The sequence below is a fragment of the Talaromyces stipitatus genome, genomic scaffold, assembly GCF_000003125.1.
Source record: "Talaromyces stipitatus ATCC 10500 scf_1105507295511 genomic scaffold, whole genome shotgun sequence".
NCBI classification, from domain to species: Eukaryota; Fungi; Ascomycota; class Eurotiomycetes; order Eurotiales; family Trichocomaceae; genus Talaromyces; species Talaromyces stipitatus.
This window is the reverse complement of record NW_002990119.1, coordinates 1,196,631-1,219,626: the sequence shown is the minus strand read 5'-3', so window position 1 is coordinate 1,219,626 and position 22,996 is coordinate 1,196,631. Positions and strand designations below refer to the sequence as shown.

General features: G+C 45.8%; 11 protein-coding genes across 14 annotated transcripts, besides 1 other annotated feature; 6 read left to right on the top strand and 5 right to left on the bottom strand.

The window, feature by feature from the left end:
• Positions 1-28: 28 nt before the first annotated feature.
• On the bottom strand, positions 29-1,613 carry TSTA_101680 (uncharacterized protein). 2 transcript variants are annotated; one of them, XM_002486123.1, is made up of 4 exons: positions 726-1,613; positions 617-672; positions 423-570; positions 29-356 (listed from the first exon to the last, which is right to left on the bottom strand). In XM_002486123.1, the coding sequence occupies exons 1-4, from the start codon at positions 1,590-1,592 to the stop codon at positions 132-134; spliced, it is 1,296 nt and encodes a 431-aa protein (XP_002486168.1). In that variant the 5' UTR covers positions 1,593-1,613; the 3' UTR covers positions 29-131. The 2 variants fall into 2 exon arrangements, with proteins under 2 accessions (XP_002486168.1, XP_002486169.1); XM_002486124.1 differs by having other exon boundaries at positions 29-570.
• Positions 1,328-1,372: a microsatellite.
• A 676-nt stretch (positions 1,614-2,289) lies between the features above and the next one.
• On the top strand, positions 2,290-5,029 carry TSTA_101670. 2 transcript variants are annotated; one of them, XM_002486121.1, is made up of 4 exons: positions 2,290-2,379; positions 2,491-2,917; positions 2,971-3,081; positions 3,133-5,029. In XM_002486121.1, the coding sequence occupies exons 2-4, from the start codon at positions 2,529-2,531 to the stop codon at positions 3,608-3,610; spliced, it is 978 nt and encodes a 325-aa protein (XP_002486166.1). In that variant the 5' UTR covers positions 2,290-2,379; positions 2,491-2,528; the 3' UTR covers positions 3,611-5,029. The 2 variants fall into 2 exon arrangements, with proteins under 2 accessions (XP_002486166.1, XP_002486167.1); XM_002486122.1 differs by lacking the exon at positions 2,290-2,379 and having other exon boundaries at positions 2,450-2,917.
• Positions 3,132-5,559, bottom strand: TSTA_101660 (MFS amine transporter, putative). The gene is made up of 4 exons (XM_002486120.1): positions 5,365-5,559; positions 5,196-5,271; positions 5,084-5,143; positions 3,132-5,029 (listed from the first exon to the last, which is right to left on the bottom strand). Exons 1-4 carry the CDS (start codon positions 5,470-5,472, stop codon positions 3,825-3,827), a joined length of 1,449 nt encoding a protein of 482 aa, XP_002486165.1. The 5' UTR covers positions 5,473-5,559; the 3' UTR covers positions 3,132-3,824.
• A 178-nt stretch (positions 5,560-5,737) lies between these two features.
• TSTA_101650 (uncharacterized protein) lies at positions 5,738-7,224 on the bottom strand. The gene is made up of 4 exons (XM_002486119.1): positions 7,052-7,224; positions 6,785-6,949; positions 6,620-6,719; positions 5,738-6,560 (listed from the first exon to the last, which is right to left on the bottom strand). The coding sequence occupies exons 1-4, from the start codon at positions 7,184-7,186 to the stop codon at positions 5,743-5,745; spliced, it is 1,218 nt and encodes a 405-aa protein (XP_002486164.1). The 5' UTR covers positions 7,187-7,224; the 3' UTR covers positions 5,738-5,742.
• Positions 7,225-7,368: 144 nt separating this feature from the next.
• Positions 7,369-10,113, bottom strand: TSTA_101640 (Rho GTPase activator (Rgd1), putative; the record flags this gene model as incomplete). Of its 2 annotated transcripts, XM_002486117.1 has the most annotated exons (9): positions 7,369-7,773; positions 7,828-7,898; positions 7,948-8,042; positions 8,096-8,239; positions 8,291-8,870; positions 8,920-9,119; positions 9,173-9,779; positions 9,833-9,886; positions 9,944-10,113. In XM_002486117.1, coding segments are annotated over 9 exons (2,030 nt in total), but the record flags the coding sequence as incomplete, so codon positions are not given. The 2 variants fall into 2 exon arrangements, with proteins under 2 accessions (XP_002486162.1, XP_002486163.1); XM_002486118.1 differs by having other exon boundaries at positions 7,828-8,042.
• Positions 10,114-10,400: 287 nt separating this feature from the next.
• On the top strand, positions 10,401-12,914 carry TSTA_101630 (C6 transcription factor, putative; the record flags this gene model as incomplete). Its single annotated transcript, XM_002486116.1, has 7 exons — positions 10,401-10,694; positions 10,747-10,862; positions 10,913-11,224; positions 11,272-11,709; positions 11,758-12,023; positions 12,075-12,572; positions 12,625-12,914. 7 exons carry the CDS (start codon positions 10,401-10,403, stop codon positions 12,828-12,830), a joined length of 2,130 nt encoding a protein of 709 aa, XP_002486161.1. The 3' UTR covers positions 12,831-12,914.
• A 563-nt stretch (positions 12,915-13,477) lies between these two features.
• On the top strand, positions 13,478-14,388 carry TSTA_101620 (uncharacterized protein; the record flags this gene model as incomplete). The annotated part of the gene is made up of 3 exons (XM_002486115.1): positions 13,478-13,604; positions 13,656-13,905; positions 14,157-14,388. The coding sequence occupies 3 exons, from the start codon at positions 13,478-13,480 to the stop codon at positions 14,386-14,388; spliced, it is 609 nt and encodes a 202-aa protein (XP_002486160.1).
• Positions 14,389-15,385: 997 nt separating this feature from the next.
• Positions 15,386-16,315, top strand: TSTA_101610 (NmrA-like family protein; the record flags this gene model as incomplete). Its single annotated transcript, XM_002486114.1, has 2 exons — positions 15,386-15,703; positions 15,731-16,315. The coding sequence occupies 2 exons, from the start codon at positions 15,386-15,388 to the stop codon at positions 16,313-16,315; spliced, it is 903 nt and encodes a 300-aa protein (XP_002486159.1).
• A 531-nt stretch (positions 16,316-16,846) lies between these two features.
• Positions 16,847-17,860, bottom strand: TSTA_101600 (uncharacterized protein; the record flags this gene model as incomplete). Its single annotated transcript, XM_002486113.1, has 3 exons — positions 16,847-17,306; positions 17,336-17,467; positions 17,538-17,860. 3 exons carry the CDS (start codon positions 17,858-17,860, stop codon positions 16,847-16,849), a joined length of 915 nt encoding a protein of 304 aa, XP_002486158.1.
• Positions 17,861-19,815: 1,955 nt separating this feature from the next.
• On the top strand, positions 19,816-20,253 carry TSTA_101590 (uncharacterized protein; the record flags this gene model as incomplete). Its single annotated transcript, XM_002486112.1, has 2 exons — positions 19,816-19,836; positions 20,014-20,253. The coding sequence occupies 2 exons, from the start codon at positions 19,816-19,818 to the stop codon at positions 20,251-20,253; spliced, it is 261 nt and encodes an 86-aa protein (XP_002486157.1).
• A 1,039-nt stretch (positions 20,254-21,292) lies between these two features.
• On the top strand, positions 21,293-22,965 carry TSTA_101580 (Rho GTPase Rac, putative). The gene is made up of 6 exons (XM_002486111.1): positions 21,293-21,593; positions 21,696-21,819; positions 21,876-21,908; positions 21,965-22,023; positions 22,073-22,486; positions 22,540-22,965. The coding sequence occupies exons 2-6, from the start codon at positions 21,787-21,789 to the stop codon at positions 22,598-22,600; spliced, it is 600 nt and encodes a 199-aa protein (XP_002486156.1). The 5' UTR covers positions 21,293-21,593; positions 21,696-21,786; the 3' UTR covers positions 22,601-22,965.
• Positions 22,966-22,996: the final 31 nt, after the last annotated feature.

Here is a 22,996-nt window from a genome sequence, read left to right as displayed (position 1 = left end):
CAGGTATCAATATAAATAAAGCGAAACATACAAAACAATCGTAACTAAATATGTAATATAAATCCGAGTATAAGACGCCTGCCTCTGATAAAGAACAAATATAAAGTAAACAGGCCCTCTAACCAGATCTTTTAAGAAGAAGCACACCAAGAAGTAAGCCCACCAAGCCAATCAAAAACCTTCTGCCCCATAACAAAGGCCGGTACCTCAGGCTCATTATCGCGCGTCAAATGCAATTGCAACAATATCAGGGACATGCTCACGTAGCTGGCTACGGAGAGTACGGAAATAGATGCGGTGGTTTCGCGTTTGATCATGGCGTGGTTTTGGGTTGCGTGGTAGAGGAATGTTAATGTCTACACCACCAGGTCATGGGTTAGAAGCTATATGTGTTGAGGTGTGTGATAGGGGAGAAACTGTACGGTTGTGATTGAGATCCACGCTGGGAGGAGTAAGCGTGGATCAGATGAGGCGCCTGAGAGCCAGAGGACGGAGGAGGTGAGGTATGCTATAAGGCCGTTTGTGGCTAGGAGTCGGATCAGGACTGCTGGGGGACTGTAGTTGAGGAGCCTGCGAATGTTAGCATGTCTTCGATAGGGTTGAAAGTGCTACGTACCATCGAGACATCATGCAGTCCATGAAAAAATACGATAGATATGCCGATGCGCAGCACTACACCAGTCAGTCATCACATCTATAGATCTCGGTGGAGAGAAAATACACACCCACATAATCGCCAACGCAACCTCAGTAACCCTAAACCTCCTCTCCACATCCCAATCGGCCGCCGCACTACTCACCACAATCGCAACCCAACCTTCCCTCCACATATTCCCCGGTCTAATCCTCAACAACTCCGCCAAAAAAGTAAACGCGCACCTCAATCCCCACCACAACGCAGGCCCAACACTAAGCGCCCTGCACACGACCAACGGTAAATACCATTTCCGATCTACCCCAAGTATGACCGCAACTCGCGGATGTAATTTTGATGAAGATACCGTTGGCGTTGACGCAGACGTTTCTGTCGTCGGACTCGGCGGCGTTCGATCTTCCATTCGAGGTGCATGAGGAGGACTAGGAGTCGTCTTTTTCTCGCAATTAAGTAATGAATTGGGATTTCTCTCGGGTCCAGAGAGTCCTTCTTCGACGCGAGTTGTTCGAGGTGTTTGGTGATTGCTAGGTGTTCGTTGTGGAATTCTTGTAGGTTCAATGGTGGTAAGATTTCCAGGGGTGGTCGGCCCAGAAGTTTCATTTGTTCCTGGATGGTTTGGAAGAGCTTTATGCGTGCTCGGGTGAGGGATTGTCGTTCGGGGAGGAGGAATCGTGTTTCTTTCGTTGTCTCCGTCTCTGTTTCTGTCGTTGTCGTTGTGGTAGCTGAGATTTCCTCTACTTCCACTATCGTGGTCTTCTGTGTTTCCTCCATTGCGTGTCGGTGAATTCCGACGAGAACGCACAGGTGAAGAAGGCACAATCGTCGACGCAGGCGAATCCTCCTCGTCGTCGTCGTACTCAATAGCTTCTTCAATCGCTGCTGCTGTCGTTGCTGCTGCAGGTAGCGCAGGAAATAACGACCCGCCCAAGCTCTTCATTAGTACTGACGCAGTTAAATAACCATGCAGTAAAACATTGGTCGCCGCAAGGGAAGAAGACGGTGGCAACAATAATTCTCGTGATCCTCGTTTTTGTTGGTGGTGTTTTTTTTCGAAACTCTCTTCTACCTGTGTCGACGGAAGTGGCGAGTTGAGACGGAGCTTTGCGGCATCGCGGCCGGTGGAAGCCAGATTCTTTGCACTTTTGCCTACGGCATATGCTGCCGTAGGTTGTGTTGCGGAGATAGCAGGCTTCAAAAACAGGAATATTCGCCTTGTTGCGCTCGGATTGTTTGGAGAGACACGTTGTACACGGTGTGACTTTGGATGTAAACTGTGTAAACAATTGGAGCTACGATAAGGAGGTGGCACTTTATTTTGATGGAATGCGGGCAGATAAGGGGGTTAATTAGGAGAATTGATTGTGTGTGTCACTTTCCACGAGAGACGGAGCAAATGTTTGCGCTGAAATATTTATGAGATTCTTGTCTTTACAATTGAGGGACAATCTAATTATTCGACGAGTCATGCTCCGGTTTATAGTGACATCTGATTGAATGTTAACGGATACAGGCCTCGGCATGTTTGTTCTACCTGGGCGATGACGAAGTCAACGCCAACAATCGACTCACAGGTATCCTTGGCAACTAAGTAAAACATTAGCATAGAACATTCTGAACATTTTGCCTATGAATCAACAAGTATTTTCGTATGACAATTGCTGCTCCTCGAAAAAGTTTCGAGATTTGATGAATACGCAAATATGATTGGCATATTGTGTAAGGCGGTAAGTCACGTGCCTTTATTCTGCCCCGACAGAAACAAAGTCCGCAAACCAGGAACAACAATTTCGGCCTGGGAACAGCACTGAATGAATGCTCATCTGACATCGTGACAGCCTCTCTGAGGGACTGTAACGATCGACTCACACACGTAATGGCGGCCTCTTTTGGAATTAGATCAAGCATACTCCCTCGAAACACACCTCGTGCACTCTCCATCTACAACCCTTCGACAGTCTTTTCCGGAAGACAACAATCTCAATTACCGCCATGTCGTCGTCCATTCTCCCATTCCCAACCCGCTAGGGCAAGATCTGGAATGATGTCCGCCGAAACGATCATGCCCAAATTGCCCCCCGAGAGAAGTCTCAGGAGCAGATTGAAGGATATGGATCCTGAGAGTATACCTACCGATTTTGGAGTTTTGCCGGGTACCTTTATAAAGCCGGAAGGGAAGGATATGCCTTCGTTGTTTTCGGAGCCTAAAGATCGATTAATGATGGAATGGGTTTGGATAAAGACTTGGTTCACGTCGGTTTTTCAGTGAGTTCTACTCCTGATTGTGAATCGACTGCGGATAAATGCTAATTGTATAGAACGATTCTCTATCATAAATGGTATTCCAATCCTCGACAACCACTTAATTTAGGGGAGCGTAAGAAGATCGGCAAGGGGCTACATGAGCTCATGTACACCGAATTCGCTCGGTAAGAGACTCTGATCCCGTCCTATTCTTCGTATCCACTAACGAGAGACAGCGGCAATGAAAGGTTCCTCCGAGCAAGATGCTCTCCAGGCCTAGCAAAAGACCTCATCAGACGCATCCGCAAACGAAACCCCAAAGAAACCCTCTCCTGGAATATAGAAAAATACAACCGCACCCCATCCACATTCTTCACAGGCGTCCGCGTCCTATCTGACCGCGCAACTGCAATCCCCGAATTAGCAGATTCCGGCATCCGCCAAATCATCCTCCGAATCACCAGCCAACAACGCTCCCAAAAGTTAACCGTAATAGAAGAAAATGGTCAAGCCATTGACGCACTTCCCAAAATTCAGGATTGTACAGAGTACGTCGTGATACAGAAAGTGAGGATTATGGGGAAGGAGAAGGAGTGGGAGATTTGGGGGTTTACGAAACCGACGACGCTGGAAGAGTTGGACAGTCCGTTCTTCGCGTCAGGAATGTCGCTCAAGGATAGGTTGCAGGCTATGCAGGATAGGCTGAGGTCGTAACCTTTTCCTCTCTGGGTGGTAGGTTGGGAAACATTCCGTTCTGATTATGTGCTTTACTACCTTTTTAAATCATGTATATTATACAACTTCTCCCTGGAATTATAGAATTGTAAAATAACAAATCTGTTCGCCGAAATGATGAGATGAGATCTATTGAGTGGAATACCTATATACATCAAAAACTTATATACACCAACGGAAATATATGTACACATCACGAGACCTCTTCTCTTCCTCTCAAATCAGCCCTCTTAATCCTCCTCTTCCTAATACTCCCATCAACCCAAATCACACACGGCACAACAGTCACACCACTCAACAACCCCAGCGTCCACGTCGCCGTCCCCCATCCATAATTCTGCTTAATCATCCCTGCCCAAACAGGTCCTATAAGCGTGCCCGCCGCAAAAGCCATATTAAATAATCCATAAGCCTGCGCATATGCTCCGCCCTTTCCGAATGACCCCAGAGGTCGCGATTGTTCCTTTGCGGCTACTATATGTGTGATTTCGGCCATGATGACTGGGAAACTTAACGTCATTGCTAAGCCGATGAAGACGAGTAATACGACGAGGGATACTTTTTGGCCAATGGTGTTGTGGGTTATGAGTCGGAGGAGGATGAACATGGGACATGCGAGTAGAAAACCGGCACCTGCGAACCAGCGTCCGCCGTATTTGTCGCCTAGAAATCCGACTAAGGGGGATATGAGGGTGGGGATGACGATGGTGAGATAGAGAATGCCGGATTGAAGGGAGCCCCAGGAAAAGACTTCGTTGACGAATAAGGGGAGAACCGAGTCGAAGGAGGCTACCAGGGTGGCTTGGACGATGCTGGCGAAGAGAGCTGCGAGAAGACGCCGGGATGCGAGGAGAGTAAAGACTGCGGGGAGTTTTTGTGTGAATGTCTTTCGTGCGGGCCGCCTTGGTGTTGAACTTTGTACTGATTCGTCAGCTGGGGGGCTATTGTCCTCGATTCGAGTTGGCTCTTTCGTCTCAGGTTCATGCTCAGGTTCTACGGGGAGATCCTGACTAAGATCCTTCTTCTCCACGAGGACAATCCGTAGCACAAAATCCATTCCAATGAATGCATAACACAATGCCCAAACACCATTATACCCGGTCCTCTCATACAAAACCCCACCAAGCAAGGGACCAAGCATGAATCCGGAAGTCATCCCCAGACTGACATACCCCATATATTGAGCCAACATCTCCCGGGGCACGGTATCAGCTAACAATGCAAGCCCCACAACCCAGACTACTGCAGCGCTGATACCTTGCAACAGACGCCCGACGACAAAGACAGCTACACTGGTAGCGACGTTGAGCATGACGGTTGCGCCGAGGAGAGCTGCTAGGCCTAGTAGAAGGGGGAGACGGCGCATGGAGACTGTGTCCGAGAACCAGCCACATATTGCTGTCCGCCGTTAGTATCCAAGTTTGTTATCGGAGATTATTGTTCTGGACGTACGAGAAAATACCAACAATCCTGCACCGTACACGGCTAGCAGGACCGAGACCCAATATTGAACTATCCATCTAATCAGCATCTAGTGTTAACCATCATCAAGGAAACAACTCACCCCGATCAACCTCTATATCAGCCCTATACTCCAACGCAAATGGAATGACAGGCACAATAACGCCATATAAAAAGATCTACGATACATACTAGATTAGCTTCCCATCCGTCTTTGCGTAATGTAATGTAATACCACAGAAGCAAAGGCAGAAAAAAGAAAAGAATCATACATCTGTAAATACGGCAAATGTAACCACGAATACTGTAAACCAGTTACTCGCTCGCCATTTCACGCCCCATGTCCGGGTTGCGGTGAGGAGTGGGAGTCTTATTTTCATCGTATCTGTAAGTCTGTTATATCGATCTCATCATCAGGATGATATAGACAGATTTGTAGTGAATCAGATTATGAAGAATCGTACTCTGTCTCCATGTCGATTGATGACAAGACGTCTAATGCGAGGAAACGCGGTGTTGGCATACTAAAAGATTGTTAAGAGATTAAGATTTCTCCGATTATTGCCCCAATGAGGTTTAGCCCATCCTTTCCTTTTCCGAAATTCCGAGATAACTGTATAAACTACCCTAACCCTATATCATTTATTATATCATAACTCTCGCGAGTCATGTGTCGTGGTCGACGTCTTCTTCTTCTCCTTCTTTTCCCTATACTCTACTCTCAACAGAGCCGCATCCTCAAATGGTCTCTCTACATACCGCCCTTCATCATCAATCGTCCATACACCCGCATACGAATCCCACCAAACATCATCAGTCCCGTGAGCCGCATACGCAAACTCATGCATCTCCATTATTTCGCTGGCGACAATAGTATAAATCCCATCCACTATAGAAGAAGGTTGCGCACGGAAAGGGCCGTACCAAGTTTCGAGATCTTCGTGATCTTCATCATCGTCCGCAGGTGAATATTCGGTTTGTTGCTCTGGTTCTGGTTCTGGCTCTGTATCCAGACCGAGATTATTGTCCATGGCAATAACGAAAGGGATCACATCACCTAGTCTAGGGCGTTCCTGTAACCTGTCTGAGCTTGTATCTGCGAGTAAAAGCGAGCGCGCAGATGCTTGATCAACGGCAAAGAACATGGAATGCTTGTAATTCATCGGTAACTTTCCCATCGAATCGCGGTAATGAGCGCCTAGATCTTTTGGAGTCATATCCTTGAATTTCTCAGGATCTTCGACCCAGAGCAATTTCCAGCGCTGTTTTGCTTCGTTCACGCCGTCGATGTTGCTGTAGTAGTCAAAGGTGGATTCAACTATGGTGTTTAGTTTCTGTTTGATGAGGGACCACTGCTCGTCGTCTTGGTCGTAGGTGGTACGATAAAAGACGAACCCCAAATCTCCAGTACTGTGATAGCGTTGCATAACTGACATGAAATTTGGCGGTTGGGTAGGTGGGTCAGCAGCTACAATTCAATTATTAGTCCTTTGAACGTTTTTTCAAGGTACGGTAAACAGAACTTACGAGCCTTTGGCTCAGATCTCGCCATCATATCATCGATGACTTCGTTCTTAAACTCCGTCCCGCAATGCGCTTCCATTCCCGCACGCAAAACATCTCGTTGCTGTCGTACCGCAGGTTAGACCAATATTATACTACCAAAGGGGGAAAAAGGGAGAGAATATGTACCCTTTCAGTCAAACTCTCCCATTCCTCGACCGTCATATCCATCACTTTTTCCATATCCCATCCCGCTGGTGCCCATTCAGGTTTACTATCAAGACTGTATCTAGGGACCTCGGTCATGTTTGCTCTAAACTCGACTGTTAGTGGATCGATGAGCATGGCTGCCCACTGTATCGATACACATCCAACTATTGTTAGAAAATTGTTTACCCATAGGTAGCTAGGTAATTGTAGCTATCTATAGACATGTCGACAATGACAACTACATACCGGATTATCAGCCACGGGAATGGGAATAGATCCCATGACCTTTTTCATTTGCGATAGGCGACCCATGTATGCTGGCCTGGCGAGGAAAGCAGTTGCTAGAAAACAGACTGTTTGCCAGTTTTTGTTGATCCTCATTTTTGAATATGTACTTTATTATCGCCGTTCGTGCATGAATGAGGGAACGAGGAGAAAAATGGATCTTGTCGGGGAATCGGGGTAAGGTCTCCGAAAAGTACAGGGGCAGAAAAAGCTTAAGTTGGTTAATTATAGAAGAGCCTAGGCCCAAGATAGACTTGAAGCATTTGAGCCGCCACATTAAACTTACATAACATTGCGAAATCTGAGCATCAATCATGCTGATTAAATTCAAGTAGGTAGTGGAATAAATAACAGAGAATGCGGATAATATGAATGAAGAAGCAGACAAATAAATAGACAGTGAAAAACCATGCGCCTGTTTCAATTTTTGGTGCACCAAAACAGACAAATGCAAACAAATTGAAGCAAATAACTAAGTGATATAAAGGATATACACATGCAGAATGAAAAGGCGACAGCATACTACAACTCGAATCAGGGGAATGTAAAATCTCGAATGTACTGTGGAGAAGAATCAGTCGTCGTCAAAAATTTGGAAAGTGTTCAGAAGAATGGTTTCAATGACACGGTTCTGCCAGCCAGAGTCAATGAGACTGGCGCCTGACGCGCCCATGAGAGTTGGTCTGAAGTAGATGGGTCAGTATTCAGCCAGTCGCATGCGAAGGAAGACTACTCACCCAAAGCAAATGGCAAGATTGCCTGCCGTCATGCGGTTATTGCTTGCATGTTCTTGGACCCTGTTCAAATGCTACCGAGAGGTCAGACCTGTGGATCACATACGAAAGATGTCTACTTACCAAAACCAAAGCGCGTAAAGTGGCATAGTTTGGATCAGGGAGACCATTGATAATAGCATGTAAGGAATCACGTCGTTGGGTATCATTCTCAATACCTTTATTCGAGCGGATTAGCGGATTTTCTCATTATAAACGCAGGTCCACTTACGAGCAGCATTAATAAAATCGTTATAGAATTGTCGAGTGAACAAGGGATCTGGAAGCTCTCGGAAAAATTGCTTCAACAGGCCGGCGACACTATTTACGTCGTGGAAGAAGTCCTCCGGGTTGGTAAAGTCGACTTTGGAAGAGTCTGGAGAGGCAAATTAGTTTCAATCATACCACCCGGTATTATGGATCCTACCGTTATCAAAAGCTGCTTTCATGTGGTTGATATGGTTGGCACTTCCTGACTGTCGGTAGATACCCTCCATATCTAGACCAAACATCTCCACTGCCTGGATACATTGATAAACAATCACCGGGACGGCGGTTCCGTCTCTGCGGAATAAATCTTCAAGAGTCAGACCAAATACAGGTCTGACTGGAGGAAGATTGTTCATAAAGCCATTTGGCGGTTGCATCATCGGAGCGTTGGAAGAAGTCTGGTGGAACGGCTTTGACGGACTAGAAGGGTATGGAGTTGGCGCAGAAGTTGCTGCCAGGGGTTGTTGAGCGGGGGGTTGAGTTGCCGGTGGAGAACCAGGATAAGCTGGGTATTGAGATGGGGGTTCGGGGCCATCAGGATTCATGATGTGTAGATGTGGTAATATTTGTGTGGTTGCATCTATTTTAGGCGCAGCTGTCTGTGAAGTAGACGGCGGTGCTCCCAAAGGTGGCTGAGAAGGCGCAGGCGCTGAAGGCTGTGTGGTTTGTCGAGTATTGAAGCTGCTTGGCTGAGATGACGGCACGGACGAAGTCCCAGGTAAAGAACCGCCAAGAGTCTTTGAAGTCAGTTTGCAGTATTATCATGATTGCAAAATAGTGACTTACAGGATGCCGATGATACTGAACTTCTGGAGCCTTTACCGCCCCAGAACTACCTTCAAAAGTCAGGATGTGCTGGTTGAAGTCTTTGGTACTATCAATCTCGTGGACGACCTCGCGCAAACTCTTAGGTCCGTCAGATGGCCCATTCTTCAATGGGGTCACGCAGAGACCCTTTCCGAGAAGATGTCTCTCATTGAACGCAGCTGTAACATATCATTAGTACCCATAAAGCCAAATGTGGTGTTTCGGAACATACCATATTTCTGGAGCTGAAGAGTAACTCCTGAATCACACTCGAAGATGAGCTGTCGCAGCTGGTGAATAGTTTGAGGACGATGTGAGGACAACAATTCCTTGCGCGCTGCCTGTGCCGCCTGGACCTTGGCCTGATAATCGGCATCCGCATTTTGCACTTTGCGACTCAGCTCTTCTTCTTGCTGAGCAGAGGACTTGTGTCCTTTTAAACCAAACTTTCCTCCCTGCTTATCGCCCGTCTTGACGCGATCGTACTGTTCAGCCAGAGAATCGTATTTTGCCTTTGCCTTTTCCACTAGAGCCTCCGCATCTGTTACTTTCTTTTCCGCGGCAAGCCCGCTTGCCTTCCATTGTTTGCGGCTTTTTTCAATGTTGTCAGATAGTTCGGCGAGGTCGACGGACATTTGGTATAGCGATACAGCGAATTGCAAGCCATGGTCGGCCATTTGTTCGTGGATTCTGGTAATCTCATCTTGGGCGCGACTGTATGTTCCCTGGCGCGTCTCGGGTCTATGCGCCGCTTCATTCGTATGGCGGGCAAGTTTCTTCAAGCCTTGGGCATGCTCATCTTCCAAGACTGATCGTTTTTTTAAGAAAGAAGAGAAGTCCTATATTGTATAGTATATTAGAACAATTTGTCAGAACGGGCTGAGATACGAACCCGCGCAGAAGCAATGCTCTGTTTCAAGCGAGCGAGGAGCGTCGTAACACCGATCTATGATATTCCAACTAATCAGCTATTTTCCAAGCATATTGAAGATATCTGTCACACCTCTGACTGCAGAATAGTCTCAATGCGCTCATTCGTGTGATCATCTGGGACTGACTCGCTGGCAGCATTGAAGTCAGTCAAGCCAAAGTTGGATGCTGAAGAAACGGCGCCATCCTGCGACGAAGGGCGCACGGCAAACGAGGTAGAGGGCGATATCGATTCAGCCATGGTGATGCAGTCTTAGGATGTTTGTCGCATTCTTAGGAGTAAGAGCAAGAGCAAGAGAGAAGAAAAGAAACGTTGACGTCGTTGAATGGCTCCACAAGTCGTACCTTCCTCGGTGGCACAGCCACAGCCGCGCTTGTCCCGGATTCAGGGACCAATCACGGTCGTCCGCTGAGTCAGCATGGAAACTGCCGGCTTCGTCGAAAAGTTTTTTGCCGATTGCCGGAGTTGCACCATCGCTCTGTCCCTGCGAAACAGCCGATTGTTAAATCCAAGCTCACCAAAGATCACGATGACCAGCTATGGGGGCCCGTCTATACTCAACCCTGATTTCAGACGGACTCTGAGTGGTGTTGGCGTCGGTGTCGGCGCTATACCGATGGTTACTCCACCAGTTCCCGATGCCTCTGCCCTGCGAACCACTGCGGCCAGATCTAACGGCCCGGTATTAGGATCTATCTTATCTGCTCCTGGCCCTGGCCCTGGTACCGGCGCTATACAGGGGTTGGAGGGAGACAAGTCGCAGCCAATAAAGAAGCGAAGAGGTGGGAACCGGAGGGCCTGTAATGAATGCAAACAGCAAAAGGTAGACTCGCATCGTGCGTACATGGTACATATCAACTGACATGCATTATTAGTTGCGATGTGATATTGTTCAAGCTCCGGCGTCCGGCCGCTCACCCTGTTCACGCTGTAAGAGGCTGAATATTGATTGCAAGGTAGAGCAGTCTTTTAAACGTATATCTAAACGACGGTAAGCACTAAGACACCTATTGTTTCAACCTGTTCTAATGATGGAAATAGGCGCAATGCGGAAATGGAGAGAGAGATTGCTGACCTTCGTCGACGACTAGCCGCCGGCGAACGTCCCGAAGGTCAGGTTGATGCAGGCGATGGTCGCGAGGTCAATCATTCCTCTGGAGAAGTGTATTACGATGCTCAGTCTCCGCCTTCCTCATCTCGAGCACAGTCGCTGTCGGTTTCGGTTGAACACCAGCCATCGCCGTTGAGACGCTCATTGGTACCTACAGAGAGTCCTATTCCGCCCAGCGCCAATGCGTGGGTTCTCGAGGACATATCGCTATCAAAGAAGCGTGTGGACCGACTTTTTGACCAGTAAGTTTACCTCACAGGTGTTAGAGATCGGCATTTAACACTTATAGATACTTTAAATTCTATCATCCATTTCTTCCCCTGTTGGATCCTTCCAAAGATCCCGAAGAAATTCGCAGCTGCTCCGACATTCTTGCATGGACCGTTATCTGTGTATCTAGCCGGCGCTGTCCATACGAGTCTGGACTGCTCGTCTCCCTCTCCGGTCCTTTTAGTAGATTATTATGGGCAAGTATCAGCAGTGTCCCGCAGAATTATCATGTCGTCAAGGCGCTATGTTTGTTATGTACATGGCCTCTCCCGACGACGAGTCAAAAAAGCGACCAGACTTTCATGCTGAGTGGGTTGATGATGAATTTGGCTATGCAGCTGGGTCTGCATCGCCCAGTGCAACCAGAGGAATTTACGACGTTTCGAATGGAGGTTCGAGGAGAGGAACTGAAGGATCGTCTGCAGACGTGGGTTCTTTGTAACCTCGTTGCACAAAAGTGAGTTTTTATATACTGAAAACTTGCTTAGATTGCTAACTTCCTTAGTGTTGCTACCGGATATGGTCAACCGCCAAGCACTATTTATGACTGGGCTTTGGAGCCAGCTTCCCTCAGAGCGGCTGACTACAAGTTGCCGGAAGAACTTAAAGTAAGACTGCGAATTGAGAAGTTCTGCGACCGAGTGACAAGAAGTCTGTACAATGGACGACCAGAGCCGTCAGAATTCCTAAGCATGGACAAGTTGCTTCTTGTGGGAATATTGGAGAATGAGCTAAAGGAAATGGAATTGGATTTTGGCGATGATCTTTCACGTAAGTTTGCTTCTACTTTCGGACTTGGAGATGATTGACAAAAGTCATCAGAAATCAACTTGATACACTTGCGAGCGGCAAACTTGCATCTTCGATACTTTGTGTTTTTGAGTCAAAACGCCCGGAGCGAAGATCTAACAAACCTCTTTCTTGCAACAACATCTTTCCTAGGTCGTGTACTCGAGCTCGAGACATCACCTGGGAATTTGCTCATCCATGCCACCAACTACATCCTCCAAATGATCGTTTCTGCTGCATTCGCTTTGATGAAACTCCTCAAAAGTTCATTTGCACGACAAATCGACATTGATCACGGCAAATTTTTGTTCAACGGCGCAATCTCATCCATCCGCAGGATCAGCGTCGTCGATAACGACCGACCCGTTCGATTGGCGAATGTCATTTCCCAGATGTGGAACGCTGGTAGTTCTGGCGATGATGCTTTACATCTCGGGATTCGAAGCCGCATGAGTATGAGCCATGTATACGATACAGTGTGGCGATGGCGACGACGCTTCAAGCAACAGAAAGCCTCTGACGAAGCACAAGGTATTTCTTTCCACGGTTCATTACTGCATATTTAGAGTCTAATTCGCAAAAGTAGGAAGCGTAGCTCAAACCGCAACCGCAGCTGGAGTCACAGGCCCTCAATCCGAAAATGCCTTGAACAATGCTTCATGGATACTACCAGCCAACTTCGAGGACAGCACGTTCATGAATGAGGCCAGTTTCTCGGATTTCTTTGATTCACTGAACTGGGTTTTTGACGGTGTACCTGATTCTATCATTGCGCCGCCTGTTTTGTGATTGTTTTTCTTTTTCTGTTTTGTAGCAAAGATACCCAAATTTTCTTCTGAGTTGTTTCAGATTGTATATATGATCGATGACTGGCCAGATAAATTCCAGATAGTTAATTTGGATGGAGCCAGACATTTCTCCTCCCATAGTAAAGCGAAATTACTATCCTGGCTGTCGATTACCATTCAAAGCCAGTTTCAGAAAGAGTCACACTAATCAAACGTAATGGTTCATACCCGATAAAAGCTGGAATCTTAGATCTTATTCTATGCATATAAGTTCTCAGGAAATGGATCACATGATCAGCTGCAAATGAAGACCGATCCTTGCCTCCAGATTCAAGGTTACAACGTACCATTACCTACACCTAATGACTGCGGAGATGGCAACGTGCAGTTGTGATTTTGAACACCGTGAGAATCCTTCTGTACGCACGTACGGAAAATGTATCCTCACCGTCTCTGCGCAAGACGCCTTGGGTCAGAATACCACAAATGCTCAATATGGGAGGTGAGCGGACAGCATTCGCATTATTTTGGGAATTATTGCTCCTGAGATGTTAATTGAATTTGAAGCTGAGAAAGGACGAGAAATCGTACAACCCTGCGGCTCGAGAAGCTGAGCGAAGGGAAACACCACTCTCATCAGCAAAATAAATGTCTCCGCACTTTGCGCCATGGCATCCTGTGCTCTTTGGTCTGACGGCTCAGTATGATCGATCAACACGATCCACGGTAATGGGCGATATGAACTACCGCATCGAGTTTCTGTTTGAGGATGGAAGTAGTTGGCTCACTCGAATTTGAAGAGTGAATGCCACTTCGCCACCGCCAGATCTACGAACTCACATTATACGGAGTGAGGTCGCTATGTTGCAGTTCCTGAGCAAGACAGAAGTCCCTTTTGCCAAAGTATTCGACTATTGCCTTAATGAAGGAAACCCTATTGGTGTTGGGCTTATTCTTATGGAAAAATTGGCTGGCCAGTCACTTCCCTGGTCTCCTCTCTCCGGAGCAGAAGACGAAAATCATGGCTCAGCTAGCAGATATATATTGAATTGCAGTGGTTTCGTTCGATTTGATGGGTTCTTTGGACCAACCAGGCACTAACCATGTTGAATGTTTCGCGCGGGAATCCTGAACAGACTACAGAAACTTTCACACGCTACCACTCGGTCCATTTATTTCCTCCAAAGGGTATCTTCTTGAGAGCCTGCGATTGACCTTGCATCTGGTTGTGAGCGGAGAGTGTTTTACTCTCCGAACAATTGATGCCTACTTAATCCATCGCTTTCTCCTTGGACTCTGTTTCAAAGAAATTATTCTATCGTCCCAGCCGTTTCGACGACGGACGATTCTACTTAAGACATGCAGATAACAAAGGAGACCACATTCTCGTTGATGATGAATTCTACATCACCGGGGTTTTGGATTGGGAATGGGCCCATCCGGATGTAAAATCCTCCGCGTTCAATTCTCCGGTGATGCTTCTTCCTGTTGCTGATTTACACAATGGAAGCAATCAACTGGGAGAGCAAGGGCTGGATTTCGCCCATATTTCAGAATAGAGGCCTGCGGCAGTCGCTGAATGTTGACGGAGACTTGGAGTGGGATGCTTGGAGAGAGAAGACTCTGGCTGAATACGACGACGACGAGCAGCTGAGAGAACTGATCATTCAGTACAGGTAATGCTGTTTTGCATACTTAATCCTCTGGAGTGGTCCAAACACTGAATAAATCATGTATGTAGACATGTCAAAAAGTGAGATATTGCTGCTCATCGTTTAAAATGCGATGTTTTTTCACAAGATATAGATTGTTACTATTCATGATATGAGGAACTACATAGGTTCGACCTTTAGGTACCTAAGAAAATATAGCAAAACAGAAGATCAACTTAGATCACACTTTGGTTACTGGCTCTTGAGAAAGTTGCAGTATTTTTCTGTGTTGTTTAGACTGTACATATATTTGACGGACTGCCCAGGTGATCTAGTATTGGGCCATGAATGTCCATTGAAGAAATCCAAATGTGTCAGAGCTGGAGATTCCTAATGCATTTTATATACAGGTAACCCAAGTTAACCCTAACTTCTCGGCGGTATAGAATAGATTCACTCGAGTATTCAGTGGACTCTTCCACATTGAGCCTAACCTAACTAAAACCTATCTATCTAAAGGGCCATTTATTGACAGGTTATCATCGTTCCAGTTTTAACTAGGTATACTCTGGTAACGAAAGATACGAGGTAAAGGCGCGGCAAAGTATTCGAAGGTGTAGAGTGAATACAAACTTACATGTCTCTGGACAATTCCATGTAGTCGGGAAGTTCTATCCGAAGATAGAGAAACATTTAGTAAACTTGCCGAAAGGGTTTTGCTTACCAATCTCAACTTATTGTGTTCTTCCTAAATAGGCAGTAAGTAGAGAACCCCGGATTCAGGGATGGCTTAAGTCCGTGGCTGACTCAAGTATACGTAAGGTATAAATATCAGAACTTTCTCCGCCTCTCTGAGGGTGACGCTTAGTATTCAAAACCGAGGAATCTTGTTCTCTAGTGAAAAATGTCTACCAATACGAAAATCCTTGTCATCGGCGCAGGAGAGCTGGGCAGCCAAGTCTTACTCGCTCTTGCTCGGCATCCTCAGCGAAATGGTGCAACTATTGCCGTTCTCATACGACCGGCGAGTATCACTTCCACTCACCCCGAAAAAGTCGAACAGCTTGATGTACTGCGCAACTTAAACGTGCAACTTATCCCTGGTGACATTGTCAAGGACCCCGAAGAGCATCTCTCCCACATCTTCAGAGGATATGACACAATAATCGGCTGCACCGGCCTTACAGCCGGCTCTGGAACCCAACTCACACTTGCCCGTGCTGTACTAGCAGCTCAAGTTCCTCGCTAGGTACCGTGGCAATTCGGAGCAGACTACGATATCATCGGAAGGGGATCTGCGCAGGACTTATTTGACGAGCAGCTTGATGTGAGAGATCTCCTCCGCGCACAGAGCCAGACAAAATGGGCGATTATATCCACCGGCATGTTCACCAGTTTCTTGTTTGAGCCTTCCTTTGGCGTGGTCAACTTCAAGGATGATACTGTACTTGCACTTGGAAGCTTGGATACCAAGGTAACAGTAACATCGCCGGAAAATATTGGTAAAATCACGGCGGAATCTGTACTTGGCTCTAGATTTGATGAGGTCTTCAGTAACAAGCCAATCTTTATTGCTGGAGATACTTTGACGTATGCACAGCTGGCACAGTTATTGGAGAGGATCACGGGCCGCAAATTTACGACGCACGTGAGAACCGTGGAGGCTGCTCGAGCTGATCTTGCAAGGGACCCTAATAACATCTTATTCAAGTATCAAATTATCTTTGGTGAAGGGCGTGGCGTTGCTTGGGAATTGTCCGAGACGTGGAACAGGAAGGTTGGGATCCATGCTCAGACTGCGGAGGAATGGTCACGACTTCATTTGACTGTATAGTGTGCTGTGTGGATTATTTAGATGGCTATGAAGCATTAAATCAACTTTATTAAATGGACTATATATAGACCAGCTTTTGTTCCACTCGTTCCTTATAACGTACATATGTAATCGAACAGAGGCCGTCGAGACGGGCCTGTAGTGGTACACAAATGAACGTCTATTAATGGATGCCAAGTAATAGAAAAATTTCCTGTTAATCCTTTTCTTTCATGATTCGACTATTCACGGATTAAGACTACAAAAAACCCGGCACACAGGTTTCCTCAGATTAGCTCTATCCCAGCCCCTTTTCGCGCGATGGAGTTGACAACTAGAGTCCTTGTTTTCGAAGAAATACGGAAATTACACCATATGCAGCTGAAGAATCGTGATGTAGGTTTAAAGCATGTCCGGCGTTTGGATGTATATACGAAGCAAACGGGCTCGCCTTCGGAAAGACAAAGGGGGAAACGAAAGCTGGCCCATCAAGCACCCCTTCGCAATTACCGCCACAGAAGGGTAAATCAGATGTGCCGGAAATCATCTGGTTTATTGACAATATAAGCATTCGTCCATTCCCTTCCGAACATGTACAGGGCCAGTGAAATTGCCAGCAGCCAAAGGCACGCTTGTAAAAGACAATAGCTCGGAAATTGCAAATGGGGCCTTAAGAGCCTCCGCATGTAGGAGAATAGCAGGATCGAAAAACGGAAGAGTGAAAAAGGCACACCGATTATCATACTCGTTACCCCAGGTCAGATAACCACTGTTATAGCCATGGAACCGAGCTGGGTTGCTTGGCCTTGCCACTTCAAACCCTAGGAATAGCTCAAACAGAGTTACCCAAGAGGTATTGTGAGTAAAACCAATGAGAACAATACCAGCAGACAGCGAAGGTTGCGTCGCGGCCAGACCATTCGTGATCAAGGAGCCGAAACTGTGGCCAATGTGCACCAATTTCTTAGGGACGGGAATTCGGTCTAAAAGTTGGCCTTTACGAACCAAGATACTTGGAAGAGAATTGCAACTTGGATAGACACTTGAATCTCAGAAGATGGATCTGCTTTCTCGGAGTAGCCGACACCTAGACGATCATCGGAGAGGGTGGCGTATCCAGCCTTGGTCGCGGAGGCAATGTAGTTGTATTCTTCACTTCCAAAGCTCCAATAACTACAAATGACCATAAAAGTAAGCTCCAGGTCAAGTGGCAAACGATTGGGTTCAGAGAAAGCTCTCGTACGATTTATCAAAGCCCACGCCTTGTGATAAAATCTGCAGAACACCGTTTTTGTGATCAACATTCTCTGGCTCACAGTACCGGAAGTGGATATCAAAGTCTCGATTGATCTCAGTCTGTCCCAAGGCTAATAGGCTGAGATTGGCGTTTCGTGTGACTGAGGCAGTGAGAAAGACAGTCGAGTCGTAGCTACTACCGAACTCGGTCACATTCAATTGAGGAACGGGCAAGGAGACATGAAATGGGAGCCCGAAATCGAAACAACAGGGTTTGCCAGCGAAGACCGTTGGTAACATAGAGATTAATAGAGTCAGTTTAAGGATCATGTTGATTAAAATGAGCAAGGATATGGGGCAATTAATGAAATCTACTAATTCTACACTGCTGGACTAAGGCGCTTTTATATTACCTAGTACCACGTAAAAAGCTGACCAGGAGCGCTTCGAGTATCTACGTAATGCTCAAGTATAAGAGCTGTAGCTTTACAAATTCTTTGTTTTCCAAGGTTAGTTTAGCATTAACTCTTTGCTTATTATGGACCGTTTCCTTGGTTATTTGGATCATGATAGTGGACAAGAGAGAACTTTTCCCGCTACGGCAGTACCTGCACAGTCTTTTCATAAGGAAAAATTGGTTAGAGGCAACAAAAGAGGTAGTAGCTACATACAATAGCAACAATAACCAAATATCCATGGATTTATCATCATTACCTAATGTGTAGCTCCCACTTTAGCTGTTGAGATGTATGATATCAGTATCGTGGATACAGGTACATGTACCTGTTGGTGCTGACCAGTATTTGTTGGTTCTATTTGATCCGCGAATCGTCTGTTAGAACAAGACTTCCTTTAAGGGGAATACATAGAATACCAGATTGGGAAGAAAGTCTTTTATTACCAATACCGTATTACTCTCCACTGATATCAGGACTGACAAATATGTTTCCTCTCCCCGCTCTCCAGAATCCAGACACAGAGCCGAGTACGTAGGTAAATGCTGTCATAAGTGAGAGACATATTCTCCGCAAGAGTGTGACAATAGAAAGTATTTGTCATACAGCATCGAAGACCTTGATCTCCACATAGACACTAACTTACAAGCTCCATCAGCCAGTAGGTACCTGGTCTATGCACTACTTAGGTATTCACATACTGCACTAGGACTAAGTTTCATCGGTATTATAGAGGCGTCTCTGTGTCTATCCCTTCTCCATTGGTGCTTTATACATCTTATATCCACTTCCTGGAGGTATGGAAATGCGTTGCAAGCCGAAGCTCTATGGCTTTGGTCGTAGAAAGCAAAGCTGTCAAAGAGTATATTGTATGAGTCAAACATAATCGTATTGACTTCCCATACCATGGTGCTAGGAGTAAAGGTCCCAGTAGTTTTCTCAACGTAAGACCTGCATAATCGTAACGACTGACGGATCAGGGGGTGTTGCGTTGTCTATGAGCTTTGATCTGGGATTCATAGCTAAAACGCCCATGGCCGTTCACTAAAGCCGAGTGCCGAAGAAACAATAAACCGAAAATTTAGTTGGTCGTGAAGATCTGAGAGCCAGGGTCAGCGAGCATGGCAAATTCGATCTTGAGCTGCGGTTGTACGTAAGGCACAGTGATCCAGAGGAAATGCTCAACTCAATCCTGATACCAAACTAGAAAGTAGCCTTCTATAAGGCGGCTTTGGCTCTAACTCATTGAAGTTATTCACGTCAAATGAAACTGTGGCTGGTGCTCAGGACAATGGATGTCGAATGGCCAATCATTTATCATTCTTTTACTACCAATTCAGTTAACTAAAAGAGCCTCCTGGCTTTACCAACAATCTTGCTCTTATTTCCTTTTTCTATTGCGCTAAGATATGATAAAATCCAAATGATCGAAATCCTAAAATAAATAGAAGTCGACATGAGGCTTGAGCATGACTGACCGGACGTAGCCGATGGTGGTTATTTCGGGGAATGTTATAAGATAACTGTTAGAGTTGATTGAAAATCAGCCGGCTTCTGGACACCTGTTATAAGGAATATTGTACCTGTAAGTTCTTGATGTGTAGTTGCAGGTTTAATGACTTCCGGTCTCTATTGGTTCCAATGGCAGTGTATTGGAGTTCTTGGAGTATCAAGATTGGTGGTAACACTGGTAAGAACATGCAGTCATGACGGCTGGCGGTATCCATATGAATTTATGTGTCTGTACACAGAATTATGGTTAGGTTACAAGAAAAGAGTTCCAAGGTTTTCTTTGCTAAATCACTTACGTATACGATTCCGGTGACCACGATGTGGCCCTGGTTGGTCCTCGTACACACGTCTTACCAACTCAACTTTCAAATGTAGACTCTTCAGGTCTGTTTACAATGCAGGCTTATAAATGATGGCGTAATCAAGAAAGATGAAGTGATTATGTGAAATAGAAAATCAAGGATGTCCTCCTCCAGGACCCTACCTACCGAGTACACGGTTTAACACGCAATCCAGAAAGTGATACCGCAGAGGGTCCTGACAGATAAAGGAGCAGAAATCACTGCCGCAAATCTCAACGACAAGGACAGTCTTGTCAAAGCCTTTCAGGGCGCTATTGTGATCTTTGCAGTCACCAACTTCTTCGAATCTGCCATGCAACTTGGAGTTGAGGAAGGAAAGAAGGTTGAATTCGCCCAGGCAACCAACATGATCAACGCTGCGAAGGATATCCCTACTCTGGAACATTTTATCTGAAGTACGTTGCCAAACACTAATACTTTGTCCAAGGGCAAGTTCAACGTTCCTTTCTTCGAGAATAAGTCGTTGGTGGACGACCATATTCGGCAAGACAAGGAATTTCTGGCAAAGACTACTTAGGCAAAACCTATCTCACTTTCTATGCATCCAATACGTTCTTTCCGGTCTTTCTCCCGACCCATGTGGTAAGTTACCATCGCTATGACATTGTATGTTCTGGCTGCGGCCAAGGTCAAGTAACCCAAATATTTGAGCTGTTTCGTTGTCGAAGGAATCTTTCCGGTTGCTAGTTGGTAGCATTGAATAATTTAAATGCTGGTAGAGGATCTAGCATAGAGTATCGGCAGATTGAGGACCTCGGGATTAGCATCACTTATGTAAGTATCAGTACAGTTTCAGAACCTTGGAAGTAACTGATACAATAGTTCTAGGCCCAGACAAATACATTGCAATAGATACATAAACGACGGCTCACATGCAAGAATCTAACAGGAACATGATACATTACATCAAACTATCTTCGAGCAATCTGTAACAGTGTAATGAGTACTCACCGAAATCACAGTAAATTGTACGGAATAGAATGCTGAGAGATACACGCCTTAGACAGAGAAGAAAAGACAAGTCAACTCTCAAAGTAAACTAATTGACTCGTGCATAACTCCCATCCAGTCAAGACGCAGTCTCTGCATTCTGCACTGTGACAGGCTGACACATCTTCTCCAATCGTAGCAGCGACAAGGGGTTTTATTCTTGGAAATTGGATAAATATATCACACACTTTATCTCTAGTTCTTGAAGAGGTGGTATCTGATACGGCAGGATGACACGATCAGACGAACCCCTCAGAATCTGAGGCAGGCTGGTGGTTATAGTTGGCAGTTGTATAGTATACAGTCTGGTCTGACTCGTCTGTCTGTATGGTTCTGTTGAGAGCGAATGTCGATACCAACGTTGATTGATCGTCTGTCATAATCGTATAATCGTATAAATCGTATGTGAATTCTTGTCCAAGATAAAATATATCCATAAAAGTGTAGAAGAGTAGAAGTTCAAGAAGTAGAAGATAGGGTACCCCCCGCCTTCTGCACTAATCCACTCCGAACTTAGCCCAAGCCCAAACAACCTAACCCTTTACTTACTTCAATCGCCTCACTCGACCGCTCATTCCCATTATCTATCGCTCTGTTCAGGATTGTTCATTCTGTTTGATCTGGTTCTCTCATCTATTGAGTCGCATTTCTCTGCTTGTCGGTCAATTCAATCCAGACCGATTTTGCTGGTTTCCCCGCCTGTTTGTTGTTCGCTAGTCATAAGTTGCTGGGTATTCGATCGAGGTGAGACATTCTTTCTATTCAAGCATTCGGAACTTTTAATTATTTAGATATCGAGTCAGTGAGATGAGAGACGAGAAGCAAATAATCTGACATTTATACTAGAGACCCCTCCCCCTTTCCCCCCTCCGCGTACACAACTCTCCGCTCGTCTTCTACGCGTCCAGATAAGGGATTGAATAGTTGAATCATAAGAATGGCATCTGGGCCTGCGACTCAATCCTTAAAGGTATTTAGAACGTTAGCTTAGCATACAACTACGAACAATCGCTAATCGGGATACAGTGTGTGGTGACCGGTGACGGTGCTGTCGGCAAGGTTCGTCGATTGAGTCCGGCACAAAATCCTGGAATACGAAGTTGACAACGGCGCAGACATGTCTCCTGATATCATACACGACCAATGCCTTTCCCGGCGAATACATTCCCACCGTGTCAGTCTTTCTCTCCATTAGCTTGCGACCTACAACTAACCAAAAACAGCTTCGACAACTACTCCGCCAGCGTCATGGTCGACGGTCGACCCATCAGCCTCGGACTCTGGGATACCGCCGGCCAAGAAGACTACGACCGTCTCCGCCCTTTATCCTACCCTCAAACCGACGTTTTTCTAATCTGCTTTTCCATCGTTTCGCCACCCTCTTTTGACAACGTAAAAGCCAAATGGTATCCCGAAATCGAACACCACGCCCCCGGCGTCCCCATTATTTTGGTCGGCACAAAGCTTGATTTGAGGGAAGACAGAGCGACTGCCGAGGCGTTGAGGGCGAAGAAGATGGAGCCCGTCTCGTATGAGCAGGCGCTTGCGGTGGCCAAAGAGATTAGGGCGCATAAATACCTAGAATGCTCGGCGTTGACGCAGAGGAATTTGAAGAGTGTGTTTGATGAAGCTATCCGGTTTGTCTTCTTTTTCCTTTCTATCAAAAAAAAATCTTGACTAACCTGTATAGTGCCGTCCTCAATCCTCGCCCCCAACCCAAGAACAAGGCAAAACGATGCGTCATTCTGTAATCCTTTCCTCCTTTCATACTGATCATATTTGTCCGAACTTCCCTGATGTTCTTCTACTACGTATATGCTAATTATATCCCCATCGTTTTTTATTTTGAATTATTTTTGTCAACACCTGTGAATACATATACCGTTTATGTCCTAACTGAATGATTGATCTGATCTATGTAACTAACTGACTGATTGTTTGTATTGCGCGAGGCGTTCTGTTCTGTTCTATTCTGCTGTTGATTGATAATGAATCAGTTGTCTTAGATTGGATAGATAGTCACCTTTTTCCTTATCCCGAATATCTTGAGACTTTTGTTTGCATTTCGATTGTACTCTTAAAATTGGGCTATTTGATTTAAGACATGAATTTTATTCTCGCTCAACTCATAATCAATCAGACAAAAG

Bases quoted from the DNA above. Each gene is read 5' to 3' on its own strand.
- TSTA_101650 (XM_002486119.1), bottom strand. From the start codon at position 7,186: ATGAGGATCAACAAAAACTGGCAAACAGTCTGTTTTCTAGCAACTGCT. The intron at 6,950-7,051 runs GTATGTAGTTGT...GTATCGATACAG, and splicing joins TTCCCGTGGCTGATAATCCG to TGGGCAGCCATGCTCATCGA. The intron at 6,561-6,619 runs GTAAGTTCTGTT...ATTGAATTGTAG, and splicing joins GAGATCTGAGCCAAAGGCTC to CTGCTGACCCACCTACCCAA.
- TSTA_101660 (XM_002486120.1), bottom strand. From the start codon at position 5,472: ATGAAAATAAGACTCCCACTCCTCACCGCAACCCGGACATGGGGCGTG. The intron at 5,272-5,364 runs GTATGATTCTTT...TATGTATCGTAG, and splicing joins CATTTGCCGTATTTACAGAT to ATCTTTTTATATGGCGTTAT. The intron at 5,144-5,195 runs GTGAGTTGTTTC...TTAGATGGATAG, and splicing joins TGATATAGAGGTTGATCGGG to TTCAATATTGGGTCTCGGTC.
- TSTA_101670 (XM_002486121.1), top strand. From the start codon at position 2,529: ATGGCGGCCTCTTTTGGAATTAGATCAAGCATACTCCCTCGAAACACA. The intron at 2,918-2,970 runs GTGAGTTCTACT...CTAATTGTATAG, and splicing joins TGGTTCACGTCGGTTTTTCA to AACGATTCTCTATCATAAAT. The intron at 3,082-3,132 runs GTAAGAGACTCT...AACGAGAGACAG, and splicing joins ATGTACACCGAATTCGCTCG to CGGCAATGAAAGGTTCCTCC.
- TSTA_101580 (XM_002486111.1), top strand. From the start codon at position 21,787: ATGGCATCTGGGCCTGCGACTCAATCCTTAAAG. The intron at 21,909-21,964 runs GTTCGTCGATTG...ACAACGGCGCAG, and splicing joins GTGACGGTGCTGTCGGCAAG to ACATGTCTCCTGATATCATA. The intron at 22,487-22,539 runs GTTTGTCTTCTT...TAACCTGTATAG, and splicing joins GTGTTTGATGAAGCTATCCG to TGCCGTCCTCAATCCTCGCC.
- TSTA_101680 (XM_002486123.1), bottom strand. From the start codon at position 1,592: ATGAAGAGCTTGGGCGGGTCGTTATTTCCTGCGCTACCTGCAGCAGCA. The intron at 673-725 runs GTGTGTATTTTC...TGACTGGTGTAG, and splicing joins TTGCGTTGGCGATTATGTGG to TGCTGCGCATCGGCATATCT. The intron at 357-422 runs GTACAGTTTCTC...CTGGTGGTGTAG, and splicing joins CGTGGATCTCAATCACAACC to ACATTAACATTCCTCTACCA.